Source organism: Balaenoptera ricei, chromosome 3 (assembly GCF_028023285.1).
Source record: "Balaenoptera ricei isolate mBalRic1 chromosome 3, mBalRic1.hap2, whole genome shotgun sequence".
NCBI lineage: Eukaryota > Metazoa > Chordata > Mammalia > Artiodactyla > Balaenopteridae > Balaenoptera > Balaenoptera ricei.
In genome coordinates, this window is record NC_082641.1 from 165,036,282 (window position 1) to 165,051,679 (window position 15,398).

The following is a 15,398-nucleotide window of genomic DNA, read 5'->3' on the forward strand; positions in this document are numbered from 1 at the left end:
TACAGTTAAAACCAAATTACACTAGGGAATTTTACCCTATTTTTGTTTATTAAGAATCAATCCTCATTTGCTTGGTCAATTTTCACTCCCAAGGGACTCAAAGGACGAAAGTACCAGCTCCCTCCCTCCCTTTGTTCCGCAACTACCTGGGATCTGGTAACCACACTAGGATGGATGTGGATGCAGAGTAACAGAGTAAAGCCCTGTGCTCACCTGGCTAGGTGGAACCAGTGATCGGAAGGGCAAATTTCCTGGCTTTGGTTTCATTAGAAATAAGGAGTTCTGCTCGTTGTTCAGATGAGACAGCTGCTGGGGAAGATAAGCCATCAGGGTCGGCTTGCTCTGGCCAGCCCCAGGGCCGCCTTGCCCACAGTCTGCTTTGTAGTGAGAAAGGGGTTTGGTGTTGCCGTAGTCCAGCACTGATCCTTGGTTAGCCACGGGATTCTGATTCAAGTTACTTGGTGGCTGGTGACTCAGCAGGTTCACATGGCTGGGCTGGAGGTAGGGGCCTCCGGGCCGAGGGGAGCTCTTGTTCACACTGGGCATCATGAGCAGTTTGGAGCTAGTGAAGTCTTGCTTGTAACCGGGAGGGCTGGCAGGTTTTTCCATGGAATAAGGGACATTTAAGGGACTGTGGGAGGGGCCTGTCTGCTGCCACGTGGATATCTGGCCTGGAGCTGGTGCTGGGGCAGCCTGCTGTGGGTTCTGGAGCATCTGCTCACGCTTCTGCTTGGCAGCGATCTGCTGGAGTTGGTGGGCAGAGGACAGCTCTGAGCTCCCGCCTGGGCCCTGGCTAGGCAACACCACACTGGAGAGGGCTCTTTGTGCATTCTGGGCCTGGGCTGATGCCGACATCAGGTTGGGACTGGGATTGTCCACCCCAGGCTGACCAGAGGTGTGGAACAGGGGCTGAGAGCCCCCTAGGCTGGGTGAATCTGTGCTCACAGGGCCAGATGAAGGCCCCATAAAGGTCTGTCCTGCAGACCCAGCCCTCACTTGAGGAGAGCCTAACTGTTCTTGTTCAAAGGCTGCTGGAGAGAATTCTGTTTTAATATTAATGTCCTGTGCCAAGGGGGTCTGTGTGGCAGAACCAGAAGACTCTGGATCCTTCTTCTCTTCAAAGTCCTCATTAAATAGATCCTTCATGTCTTCATCAGGCACTGACCTGTTCAGCTCCTCGATGAGCTCCTTCCACTCCTGCTCATTAAGGTTGAGGTCAGGCATGAGGTTGCTTTGAGATATGGAGCCTCCGGCCCCTGCGATCATGCAAGGCAGGTCATCCACGGGCTCCTGCTTCAGTTCTTTATTCAGGCTCAGGGGAAATGACTCACTGGGGTTGCTGCCTCCATTCAAGTGGAGGCTCGAGTCTGCCAGACACTTCTTGTTGATGGAGTCCAGCCCCAGTGAGTGCTTCCCGCTGGCCTGTAGGGCCTCTGTGCCAGGCTTGTCAGGCTGACCAAGGGGGGAGGCTGGAGGCAGGCCATTGGAAGAGACGGCAACTCCCAGAGGGGCCTCCCGGCGGGTCTTCTTATGCCCAGGAAAGAAGTCTCCATAGCCATTCTGTTGATCACCATTCTGAGGGGATGTGGCACTATCGAGATTCCTCTTCACTGTATCATGGAGATGCTGAAAAACAAGAAAAAGAGTGACTTATATATACACCACGTATGAGGCCCATCTGCTTCTAATGGTGACTTAAACCAGGGGCCTGTATCCCTGCAGTGCTCTCCTGCCGATTTAGCTTGCCCAGTTTACAACCCTCACTTCTGGGAACACCCCCCCATTCCCCGTCCAGGGTTCTCTCTGCCTCTTCCTCTCCTGTGGCCTTGCCTGAGTGAAGACTAGCTCAGCTGTGGGAAAGTAATCCGGCTGCAGTCAATGCGTCAGTCCCTGGACTCTTGCAGCTCTTTTTGTAGGACACAAGCCTGATGCAGCCCACAGTCATCTAATCTGAGGGTGTGACTGAGAATAGAGCTAATGAGAAAGAGCCAAAGGATACATATATATTCTTGAGGACATCATTTGCATCCCGGATCTAGGTTATACACGAGACCAGCCATCCCCCTGGACTTTTCACTTATGGGAACCAATAAATTCCCCCTTGTGTTTAAGCTGGTTTAACCTGGATTTCTGTTGCTTTTAGCTAAAGGCGACTTGGCTAGTACAGGCTCTTTTTCAGGCCTTGTTGGGGGCTGATCACAAGCTCCAGGCCTCCATCTTGGTGCACAGGCATTTTCATGCCCTTCCTCATCTTTCTAGGTGCCCTTGCCCAGCTCCACCCCTTCTCTCCAGGCTAGGCTGCTTCCTCATATGCCTTACAGGCCTCTGCCTTTTGGCTTTTGTCCCACTCTGCTCCCCACCAACCGTGAGCATCTTCTAATCCCCTGCACCCAGTCACCAGCGGTCCCAAACCCTACCACTTCTTAACAAGACCATTAATTTGAACACAGTCAGGTCTGTCTGGCAGTTACTTACTTCCCCATGTTCTCCTCAATTGGATTTGTTCAACTAACCTTATTAAGAGTCTACCGTGTGTCAGGGACAAGTGCTGTGGGGATATCAAGACAAATGAGGTGGTCCCTGCTCTTCATGGGCTTCCAATCTTCTAGGACATGGGACATACATGGACATGGCTACAGAATAAGACAAACACCATATGCAACCCATAGAGAAATAAGCACCCTGAGAGTTCAAGGGCAGGAGTTTCATGGAGAGAATATGACAGGGAAGAGAAGAGGTGGTATCTTTCCATTATTTCCCAGCCTCGTTTTCAGCTACCAGGACACAACTCTTCCACTAAAGAGGCACCTGCACTCAGCCTCTATACATGTCTGCTCCTTTCCTATGTTTACTTCTGTTACATTTTTGTCCTTTATCCCCCACTCTCAATTCCAACCTCCTCCCCAACCACTGGCCCTAAGCATTTATACTGTGCTATTTACAACATTCCAATTAACAGCTTTCATTATTATCTTCAAGCAGATTTCAGAGGAGTCAGAGAGTAGCACAGGACACTGTGCTGCTTTCTTCTGCTGCAGAGAAGGGCCACAGTGACCCACCACATCCACCCCAGGAGGCTGAGCACAGAAGTACCTGACCCCCTGGGTGGGGGGTGGAGGGAAGGAGGGGGCCAAGGGCACCAGCTCTCAGCAGCAAACTACCTGTAGACACAAATGTGCAATGAGCAAGAAAACAAGGAGGGCAATTTATCAGTCTCTGAGTTCCAATTTTAATGTTCCATTCCCTCTCCTTAAAGATTTTCTTATTTCTTTTTTTTTTAAATTTATATATATATTTTTATTTTTGGCTGTGTTGGGTCTTTGTTTCTGTGCAAGGGCTTTCTCCAGCTGCAGCGAGCGGGGGCCACTCTTCATCGCGGTGCGTGGGCCTCTCACCGTCACGGCCTCTCCCGTTGCGGAGCACAGGCTCCAGATGCGCAGGCTCAGCAATTGTGGCTCACGGGCTTAGTTGCTCCCCGGCATGTGGGATCTTCCCAGACCAGGGCTCGAACCCACGTCCCCTGCATTGGCAGGCAGATTCCTAACCACTGCGCCACCAGGGAAGCCCCTATTTCTTAACTGTTAAAGCTGACTGCACAGTGTTCTATAAATCCTGGCTAAGTATTTCTTTAAATGCATATCTGGGTACTTAAGTTAGCTCAGAAAAGGTTAGGAATGCTCAATAAATGGAACTGTAGGGCAGAGGTATAAGCAAAACATGATCTTAGGACTCAAGAACACAGCCCCTACGTATAGAGGGAACATATCTCAAGATAATAAATTTATGACAAACCCACAGCCAGTATAATATTCTGTGGTGAAAAGCTGAAAGCCTTCCTGCTAAATTCTGGAACAAGACAAGGATGCTCACTCTCACCTCTTCTATTCAACACAGTACTGGAAGTTCTAGCCACAGAAATCAGACAAGAAAAGAAATAAAAGTATTCAAATTGCAAGAGAAAAGGTAAAATTGTCATTATATGCAGATGATATGATACCATACACAGAAAACCCTAAATACTCCACACAAAAACTACTAGAACTGATAAACGAATTCAGCAAGGTAGCAGGATATAAGATTAACATACAGAAATCAGTTGCATTTCTATACACCAACAATGAAATATCAGAAAAGGAATGTAAAAAAAAAAAAAAGAATACCTTTTAAAATCGCACCCCCCAAAATAAAATACTTAGGAATAAACCTGACCAAGGAGGTGAAAGACTTAGACACTGAGAACTATCAAACATTAATAAAGGAAACTGAAGATGATTCAAAGAAATGGAAAGATATCCCATGCTCTTGGATTGAAATACTTATTAATACGTTAAAATGGCCATACTACCCAAAGCAATCGACAGATTTAATGCAATCCCTATCAAATTACCCATGACATTTTCCACAGAACTAGAATAATCTTTTTTTAAAACACGTTTTAAAAGATTTATTTATTTATTTAATTTATTTTTGGCTTGTGTTGGGTCTTGGTTGCGGCACGTGGGATCTTCATGGCAGCACATGGACTCTTCATTGCAGCAAGTGAGCTTCTATGTAGTTGTGGCATGTGGGTTTTCTCTTCTCTAGCTGTGGCACGTGGGTTCCAGGGCATGTGGGCTCTGTAGTTTGCAGCATGCAGGCTCTCTAGTTGAGGCGTGTGAGCTCAGTAGTTGTGGAACATGGGCTTAGTTGCCCCGCAGCATGTGGCATCTCAGTTCCCTGACCAGGGATCAAACCCGTGTCCCCTGCATTGTAAGGCAGATGCTTTACCACTGGACCACCAGCGAAGTCCCTAGAACAAATAATCTTAAAATTCATATGGAACCATAAAAGACCCAGAATTGTGAAAGCAACCCTGAGGAAAAAGAACAAAGCTGGAGGCATAACCCTTCCAGACTTCAGACAATACTACAAAGCTAGCTATAGTAATCAAAACAGTGTGGTATTGGCACAAAAACAGACATATGGATCAATGGAACAGAGGGTCCAGAAATAAACCTACACACCTACAATCAATTTATCTTCAACAAAGGAGGTAAGAATATACAATGGGAAAAAGACAGCCTCTTCAGCAACTGGTGTTGGGAAAGTTGGACAGCTGCATGTAAATCAATGAAGTTAGAACACACCCTCTCACCACACACAAAAATAAACTCAAAATGGCTTAAAGACTTAAATGTAAGACATGACACCATAAAAATCCTAGAAGAGATCATAGGCAAAACATTCTCTGACATGAACTGTACCAATGTTTTCTTAGGTCAGTCTCCCAAGGTAATAGAAATATAAACCAAACCAAACAAAAAAACCAAATAGGACCTAATGAAACTTACAAGCTCTTGCACAGCAAAGGAAACCATCGACAAAATGAAAAGACAACCTATGGAATGCGAGAAAATATTTGCAAACGATGAGACTGACAAGGGCTTAATTTCCAAAATATACAGACAGCTCATACAACTCGACAACAAAAAATCAAACAACCCAATGAAAAAATGGGCAGAAGACCTAAATAGACATTTCTCCAAAGAAGACATACAGATGGCCAATAGGCATATGAAAAGATGCTCAACATGGCTAATTATCAGACAAATGCAAATCAAAACTACAATGAGGTATCTATCACCTTACACCGGTCAGAATGGCCATCATCAAAAAATCTACAAACAATGAATGCTGGAGGGCTTCCCTGGTGGTGCAATGGCTGGGAATCCACCTGCCAATGCAGGGGACACGGGTTCGAGCTCTGGTCCGGGAAGATCCCACATGCTGTGGAGCAACTAAGCCTGTGCACAACTACTGAGCCTGCACTCCAGAGCCCGCGAGCCACAAGTACTGAGCCCACACGCCACAACTACTTAAGTCCCTGTGCCTAGAGCCCATGCTCCGAAACAAAGAGAGGCCACCGCAATGAGAGGCTCACGCACCGCAATGAACAGCAGCCCCCACTCGCTGCAACTAGAGAAAGCCCGTGTGCAGCAACTTAGACCCAACGCAGCCAAAAATAAAATAAATTTATATTAAAAAAAAACCCTTTAAAAAATAAAATAAAATAAATGTTGGAGAGGGTGTGGAGAAAAGGGAACCCTCCCATACTGTTGGTGGGGATGTCAGTTAGTGCAGCCACTGTGGAAAACAGTATGGAGGTTCCTCAAGAAACTAAAAACAGAATTACCATATGATCCAGCAATCCCACTCCTGGGTATATATCCAGACAAAACTATAATTCAGAAAGATACATGCACTGCTATGTTCACAGCAGCACTATTCACAACAGCCAAGACCTGAAAACAACCTAAATGTCCATCGACAGATGAATGGATAAAGAAGATGTGGTACATATATACAATGGAATACTACTCAGCCATAGAAAAGAAGGAAATAATGCCATTAGCAGCAACATGGATGCAACTAGAGATTATCATACTAAGTAATGTAAGCCAGAAAGAGAAAGACAAATACCATGATATATCACTTATATGTGGACTCTAAAATACGACACAAATGAACTTATCTATGAAATAAATAGAATCACGGACATAGAGAACAGACTGGTGGTTGCCAGCGGGGAGGGGTTGGAGTGGGAAGTTGGGGTTAGCAGATGTAAGTTTTTATATACAGAACGGATAAGCAAGGTCCTACTGTATAGCGCAGAGAACTATATTTACTATCTTATGATAAACCATAATGGAAAAGAACATAAAAAAAAGAATGTATATATACATATGTATAACTGAATCACTTTGCTGTACAGCAGTAATTAACACAACATTGTAAATCAACTATACTTCAATTAAAAAAAAAAATACTGGGACTTCCCCGGTGGTCCAATGGCTAAGACACCATGCTCCCAATGCAGGGGGCCCAGGTTGGATCCCTGGTCAGGGAACTAGATCCCACATGCCACAACTAAGAGTTCGCGTGCCACAACTAAAGATCCCGCTTGCCGCAACAAAGATCCTGTGTGCTGCAACTAAGACCTGGCACAGCCAAATAAATAAATAAATAAATATTAAAACAAAACAAAACTAAGAACACAGCCCCTACAACACAAGGACATGTGTGCTTTACTTTCATGTAGGTTTTTCTGCTTCCTGCTGCCACCTAGGGGTGAGAGGGGGAAAGGAACCATAATCCTAAAATGGACCCTTTATAAGATCCTTTGTTTTAAAAGTTTCCTTCTGGGAAGGTAAATTCATACCCATTTAATCGGTCAGAAGGAAATAAAAATGAGTTGCTAATTTTTGGGGGGGTTATTCTTTCTATTATTTCTTTTTTTTGGAAAATCATTTGTTCCTCAGTGTCAGGTTTGGGCTCTCTGTAAACCTGGGAGCTCAGTTTTCTATTTTCCTAAGGGGGAAGATGGACACCTAAGAGGTCAACGCACCTGATAAGTCAGCTGATTGTCCCAGATTAGAAACAGAATCCTTCTTTGCCATAACAGTTATAAAAGCTACCACGTCCTCTTTCAATATCCACATGTAAACAGCTACAGACAAGTTCCAAAGTAACAACTTAATTTTGCAATACCAACTGCTTTTAGCCAAAGGAAACGCCAGGTCATTTTCTCAACTGTGCACAAAATTTAACTGGAATGATGTAGGTGGGTTTGGGAAGTGTGGAATACGGTGGCTCTGGCAGATTTCTGAGTCTTGAGCATTTGCAGGAGTGCCTGATATGTGCAGGGCACTGTAGAGGAAGACAAAGATGAGTAAACCATGGAGGCTGATCTCTAGGAATTTAAAACAGAGATGGGAAAATGGTCTGAACTGATTATAAATTAGTTAAGAACAAACACAGTAAGAGCTATAAAGCATACAAGACTGGCTGCCCTTGTGCTTGCCCTCAGTGTATCTGGTACTTCTGGGTACTCAGCTCAGAGGTTTCTGTTGTAACTACCTAATGGTCTCCCGATGCACAGGGTTTCAGGAGGATTCAGTTCTGGGATAATGTGATCTGGTGCTCATTTCCTCCACAAGGGGGTTTTGTTGAAGAATACTTCATGCTTGATGGTAAACTGGAGGCCTTGCATGCTCACCCAGTCAGTCCTGACTCCTACCCTAGCCTGTGCCACCCATCGTCTTCTACTCTGGGAGAGGGGCCCCAGGATATCAACGGTGAGTCAAGCTGGAGTTGCCACACCTTATGGACACCAAATCAGTATCCTGTCCCCACCCACCCACTAGTCCTCACTTAGTGAGGACAGTCCCTCACCTAGTCTCTACTTCCACCCTCTTCCACCACCCACCAATGAAATTCCAGTGTGCTTTGTGGTAAAACTCCCCCAAATGAGAGTTCTCCCACTCTGAGTTAACAAACAGATGTGGCTGTTCAAGACAGGGGTGGCTCTCTCATCAATGTTCCTTATGCACTGACATGTAGATGAAAGTACAGGTTGACAGGGACTTCCCTGGCAGTCCAGTGGTTGGGACTCTGCACTTCCACTGCAGGGGTCACAGGTTCAATCCCTGGTCAGGGAACTAAGATCCGCATGCTGTGTGGCGCGGCCAAAAGAAGAAGGAAAAAAAAAAAAGTATAGGTTGACAATATAGAGGTTCCTCAAAAAACTAAAAATAGAGTTGTCATATGTTCCAGCAATCCCACTCCTGGGCATATATCCAGACAATACTATAATTCAAAAAGACAGGGACTTCCCTGGTGGTGCAGTGGTTAAGAATCCACCTGCCAACACAGGGGACATGGGTTCGAGCCCTGGTCCAGGAAGATCCCACATGCCGCAGAGCAACTAAGCCCGTGAGCCACAACTACTGAGCCGGCGCTCTAGAGCCCGCAAGCCACAACTACTGAAGCCCATGTGCCCTAGAGCCCATGCTCTGCAACAAGAGAAGCCACCGCAATGAGAAGCCCATGTACCGCAACAAACAGTAGCCCCCACTTGCTGCAACTAAAGAAAGCCTGCGCACAGCAACGAAGACCCAACGCAGCCAAAAATAAATAAAAAATAAATTTCTAAAAAATAAAACAAAATAAAATAAAAAAAGATACATGCACCCCTATGTTCACAGCAGCACTATTCACAATCTAAATGTCCATCAACAGATGAATGGATAATGAAGATGTGGTACGTTTATACAATGGAATACTACTCAGCCGTAAAAAAGAAGGAAATAATGCCATTTGCAGCAACATGGATGCAACTAGAGATTATCATACTAAGTAAAGTAATTCAGAAAGAGAAAGACAAATACCATATGATATCACTTATATGTGGAATCTAAAATATGACACAAATGAACCTATCTACAAAACAGAAACAGATTCACAGACAGAACAGACTCGTGGTTGCCAAGGTGGGTGGGGGGTCGGGGAGGGATGGATTGGAAGTTTGGGGTTAGCAGATGCAAACTATTATATAGAGAATGGATAAACAACAAGGCCCTACTGTATAGCACAGGGAACTACATTCAATATCCTATGATAAACAATAATGGAAAAGAATTTTTTTTTTTTTTTTTGCCACAGCACACAGCATGCAGAACTTCTCCGACCAGGGATCGAATCTGTGCCCCCTGCATTGGAAGTGTGGAGTCTTAACCACTGGACCACCAGGGAAGTCCAAAAAGGATTTTATAAAAAAACGTAATATATATGTATAACGGAATCACTGCTGTACAGCAGAAATTAACACAACATTGTAAATCAACTATACTTCAAAAAAAAAGAGTATAGGTTGAAACATATAAAATCATTGAACTCTTTAAGGTAATAGTAGTTAAATATTGGTAATTTCAACCTAATACCATGCTCACCTTTCTTTTCCCCATGAGCTCTTCTAGTACCCTGTATATACAGTGAGGACCCTCAGGAACCCCGACTGTTGTTGGAAAAGATCCTCTAAAGGTAAAGTGGATCTATTTTCATCCAACATTAAAGGTTTCAATGATTTGAGGAAAAATCAGTGAGGTCCAAAGTAGCAACTTTGATAAGGCACTAATTTGAGCCAAATGCTGCAAGGACAAGTCATTACTTCCTTAATGTGCCTCGAAGACCACTCAGCACCTGCACTTACTATTCCCCACTGATTCAGAATCTCACTCAATCTTCAAAGGTACCCTGAAGATGAGTATCACTGTTTCTGTTTTATAGCAGATGAAAGTCAGATTACATGAGGTTTCCTAAAGTTTGAGCATTCAGAGGTCTTGGGAAGGATCTGCAGCAGATCCCCACAGCCCTGCCCCTTCCCTGATCAATCTGAGATCGGTCCCAATTTAATCCCACCTCTGCCTGTGAAGCTAAAAGAGTTTGGTAAAAAACAAGCAGCAGGGAGTGAGTCAGAGTTTCAAACTGTAAGGAGAACCTCCCTGAGACCAAGCACAAAGAGCCCTGTTAAGACCTTACCAGAAAAATGGGCTGTGCTGAAAAAAATCTCACACACCAAGGCTACAAAAGATTCTTTGTAAAATATTTAAAGAAAAAAATGTTACAGAACCTTCTATAATTTGCTACTAAAGATTCCCACTCTTAAGACATTATGTCTTAATAGTTTGGTATCATCACTGATTAGAAGCACACTGAGTACTAAGGAAATGTGTAAGCACCACTCCTTGCCACTAAATCTGCCTACAAGGATATAATGAAAATGGCAAGTTCTGAGAAATGTATTTTCCAGAAAACTTTATAGTTTCGTGCCTAGACATTTTTATCATCACCTTAAAAAAATTTTTTTTTTAAATTTTGAAACAATTATAGATTCATAGGAAGTTGCAAAGAGTACAGAGGGTTCTGTGTACCCTTCACCCAGTTTCCCTCAACAGTTGTGTTTTACATAATTATAGCAAAATATCAACGAGGAAGAAGATATGGGTAGAATGTGGGTATACAGTTCTATGTCATTTTAGCAAATGACTATCACCTTTTAAAAAAATTTTTATTTTACATTGGAGCATAGTTGATTAACAACGTTGTGTTAGTTTCAGGTGTAGAGCAAAGTGATTCCGTTATACATACACATGTATCTATTCTTTTTAAAATTCTTTTCCCGTTTAGACTATCACCTTTTTTGATAAGAAAAGTTTTAAAAAGCTTTTTTATAAAAAGCTATTTAAGAAAGCAAGACTATGTATTTAACACAATGTAATCTCTTCCTGCAATGGTTATAAAGCAGAAAGTTAAAATTCACACTGTATACTGAGAATCAAAATTGATAAACAGATTGGTTCTCATGCTTGGCAAACAGTCCGCACATTCTCTTTGCTACAGAAAAACCTATTTGGGAAGCCACGTGAGGCTCAGAAGGTTGCATGGTGTCCATGAAAACAAAGGCTACTGCTAACTGGCTGTGTGATCTTAGTTAAGATGCAATTCTTCTAGGATCTGCTTTCATGCCCTATAAAATTAAGATCCTGGGTAAAATGATCTAAAGTTCCACTCAGCTTTAAAGGTCCACACTGCTGTCCTGTTAATATCGAGCAATGCCCTGTAGAGGGAGATACCCTCACGGGTTCATGCAGTGCTCGATCACCGAGATCCTACTATGTGACAGATAATGCCCTATACAGGCTGTGCAGAAAGTAACGGTGAATTCAGATATTCACTAGGTTTTCACTATATGCTAGGCAGAGCACTAGGCACTGGGGATAAAAAGATAAACAAGACATGGGACTTCCCTGGCTGTCCAGTGGTTAAGACTCCGTGCTTCTACTGCAGGGGGCACAGGTTCCACCCCTGACTGGGGAACTAAGATTCCACATGCAGCAAGGTGCAGCCAAAAAATTAAAAAATAAAAATATTTTCACTTAAAAAAAAAAAGGACAAGACATAGTTCCGGCTCCACCCCCAGAATCTGATGGAGAATCAACGAAGGCAAGCCCGAGTGTCATGGGAGGAAAGAGAACAGCACAGTGTGGGGATGGCATGCTAGACTTTCTGGAGAAGGGGATGCCGAGAAGTCATCCAGAAGAGGGGGAAGGCCCTTCGGCTGAGAGGCAAAGGCAAGGATACACAAATGAGCACTGAATGGCAGTAGATGGAGGGAGGCAAGCAGAAAAAAATGAGTTGTTTAATGTTGATGAAGCGTAAAGGGCACAACAGGGAGTGCTGAAAGGGAAAGGCTGGAATGGACTATGACTGTCCCAAATGTGATTTAATGGAAAATGTTAAAAAATACGCAAAACTAGAGAGAACAGGGCTTCCCTGGTGGCGCAGTGGTTGAGAATCTGCCTGCTAATGCAGGGGACACGGGTTCGAGCCCTGGTCTGGGAGCATCCCACATGCCGCGGAGCAACTGGGCCCGTAAGCCACAACTACTGAGCCTGCGCGTCTGGAGCCTGTGCTCCACAACAGGAGAGGCCGCAATAGTGAGAGGCCCACGCACCGCGATGAAGAGTGGCCCCCGCTTGCCACAACTAGAGAAAGCCCTCGCACAGAAACGAAGACCCAACACAGTCAAAATTAAATAATTAAAAAAAAAAAAAAAAACTAGAGAGAACAGTATAATGAATCCCAAAATGCCCATCACTCAACTTAAACAACCATTAGTATTTGGGCATTTTGTTTCATTTCTATCTCCTTATCTTCCCCCCCCCCCCAAAAACTGGATAATTTAAAAAACAAATCCTAGGCATAACATCATTTAATCCACAAATACTTCACTATATATCTCTAAAAAGTAAGAACTCTTAAACATATATGCATGTGTATAACAACACGATGTCATTATCACACCTACAACATTAATAATTCTTTATCATCACCACCTCAAACCCATTAGGATGGCTACCATCAAAAAGCCAGAAAGTAACAAGTGTTGGCAAGGATACAGAGAAACTGGAACCCTTGTGCACTACTGGTGGGAATGTAAAATGGTGCAGCCACTATGAAAACAGTATGGTGGTTCCTCAAAAAAAAAAAAAAAAAAGACTTACTGTATTAGCCAGCAATTTAATTTCTAAAAGAATTCCATTTCCAAAAGAACTGAAACCAAGGATTCGTACATCCATGTTCATAGTAGCGTTATCCACAATAGCCAAAAGGTAGAAGCAGCCCAAGGGTCCATCAATGGATGAATGGATAAACAAAATGTGGTATACCCACAGAAGCCTTAAAAAGGAAGGAAATTTGGATACATGCTATAACATGGATGAAACCTGAGGACACTGTTAAGTGAAATAAGCCAGCCACAGAAGGACAAATACTATATGATTCTACTCATATGAGATATCTGAAGCAAATTCATTAAAGACAGAAAGTAGAATGGTGGTTACCAGAGGTTGGAGAGAGGAGAAAACGGGGACTTATTGTTTAATGGGTATAGTGTTTTCAGTTTTGCAAGATAAAAGAGTTCTGAAGAGGATGGATGGCGGTGTGGTTGTAGACAATGTGAACATACATCATGCCACTGAACTGTACACTTAAAAATGGTTAAGATGGTAAATTTTTATGTTATATGTATTTTACCACAATTTAAAAATTTTAATTCTTTATTATTATCCTATATCCCATCAGTGCTCACATTTCCCTGTCTCATCAATATCTTTTGCAAACAAAACAAATAAAACAAAATTAAGCATAATAAATTATGGAAAATTTCAAACATACACTACAGTAGAAAGAAAGTACAATGACCCCCATGTATCCATTGTCCAGCTGAAACAACACATAGCCCATCTTGTCTTATTCACACCCTACCCATGCTCCCTGGGCTAACCTAGGAATCACACCATTTCTCCTTAAATACTTCAGCATGTATTGCTAAAATATAAAAGCTTTTTAAAAGACAATCACCAAAGAACTCTCCAAGCACTTTAAAAATATGATCTAAAAAATGTTGGGACTTCCCTGGTGGTGCAGTGGTAAAGAATCCGCCTTCCAATGCAGGGGACGTGGGTTTGATCCCTGGTCAGAGAACTAAGATCCCACATGTCTTGGGGAAACTAAGCCCACGCGCAACTACTGAGCTCCCACACCTCAACTAGAGCCCCCGTGCTGCCAACTACAGAGCCCACACACTCTGGAACCCGCGTGCCACAACTACAGAGCCCACACACCCTGGAGCCTGTGCGTCACAACCAGAGAAGAGGAAAAAAAACCCACACACCACAACAAGAGGAGGCCCACACACCACAACGAAAGATCCCGTGTGCCACAACTAAGACGCAACGCAGCCAAAAGTAAGTAAGTAAAATAAATAAATAATAAAAATCTTAAAAAAAATAATAAAAATAAAAACGTTATTAGGGATAATCAAGCCACTTTACAGCTAGGGATATTAAGACTTGGAGAGAGAATGTATGTTGCTGAAGGTTGCACAGCAAAATTAATGGAAGATCTGGACTGCCTGATGTTTCAAAAAAATATGGTCCACACAAGGATGATTCTAGTTAACTGAACCTTAATCACTTGTAAGCAGCATGGTGTTAGATTTTTTAAAAATACAGGCTTTCAAATAATATAGACCTCATTTAAAATCCACCTCGGTCACTAACAAGCTATACGATCTTGGGCAATATGCTTTACCTTTTGAAACTCACTTCTTTCATTTATATGCAGGGACTAATAATACCCATTCCACAGACTTGTGAAAAATAAAGTATGTTAGAAAAAAATTATGGTTAAGTACTTACCTTAAAATTTATGGTTAACTACCAAAAAAATAGAAATATGGTTTTTAGCTTTAGAACCAGCAATAGAACAAAAGGGATCACAGAAAACACTATCAATCTATCCAAAAGTAGGAAAGAAAAAAGGAAGAATCAAAGAAAGGAGACAATAAACCAACAAGTACTGAAAGAACAGAAATAATTTTAAATGTCAGTGATTATATAAATGTAAATGAATTAAATTCTCCAATGAAAAGTTAGAGACAAAAAAAAAAGATAACCATAACACCATTACTGAATGTTAAAAAAAAAAAAAAATTGTTGCTACAGTTGGTTTATTCAAATCAGTATCCAACACGTTGCACTTGGTTGACATGCTCTTAAGACTTTCAAAATGTAACAGTTCTCTCTCCCTTTCTTCCCTTTGTCATTTATTTGTCCAGGATGCTTAGTCACTTGTCCTGTAAAATTTTCCACTTCCATAGTTGGCTGACTGTGGCCCCACGGTGCCCTTTACAAGTTCTATCCTCTGTATTTTCTATAAACTGGCAGTTAGAAGCTTGATCAGATTCAGATTGGGGGGTGGGTGGGGCATAAATACTTATAGGTGATGTGTTGCATGTCATTTTAATAGGACCTTAGCAGATGAGGTCAGATTTGTCTTTTTATAAGCTCTCTATAATGACTGTGTGGTGAACGGATTTCAGGGAGGGAGGCTACAAGCCAGGGTAAACAAGTAGGTAATTGCAGAAATAGTTCATGAAAGAGATGAGGATCTGACCATGGGTATGGGAAAAAAGAAATGATTTCAAATTTAGGATGGAAGAAAATTCAGCAGATACT

At 42.7% G+C, this 15,398-nt stretch overlaps 1 protein-coding gene across 1 annotated transcript in view; it reads right to left on the reverse strand.

Moving 5' to 3' along the window:
- The window catches only part of MAML1 (mastermind like transcriptional coactivator 1), a 48,014-nt gene that overhangs the window by 9,632 nt on the left and 22,984 nt on the right, over positions 1-15,398 (reverse strand). The window contains exon 2 of the mRNA XM_059917907.1: positions 214-1,626. Coding sequence (XP_059773890.1) covers positions 214-1,626 — 1,413 coding nt within the window. The remainder of the gene's footprint in view (positions 1-213; positions 1,627-15,398) is intronic.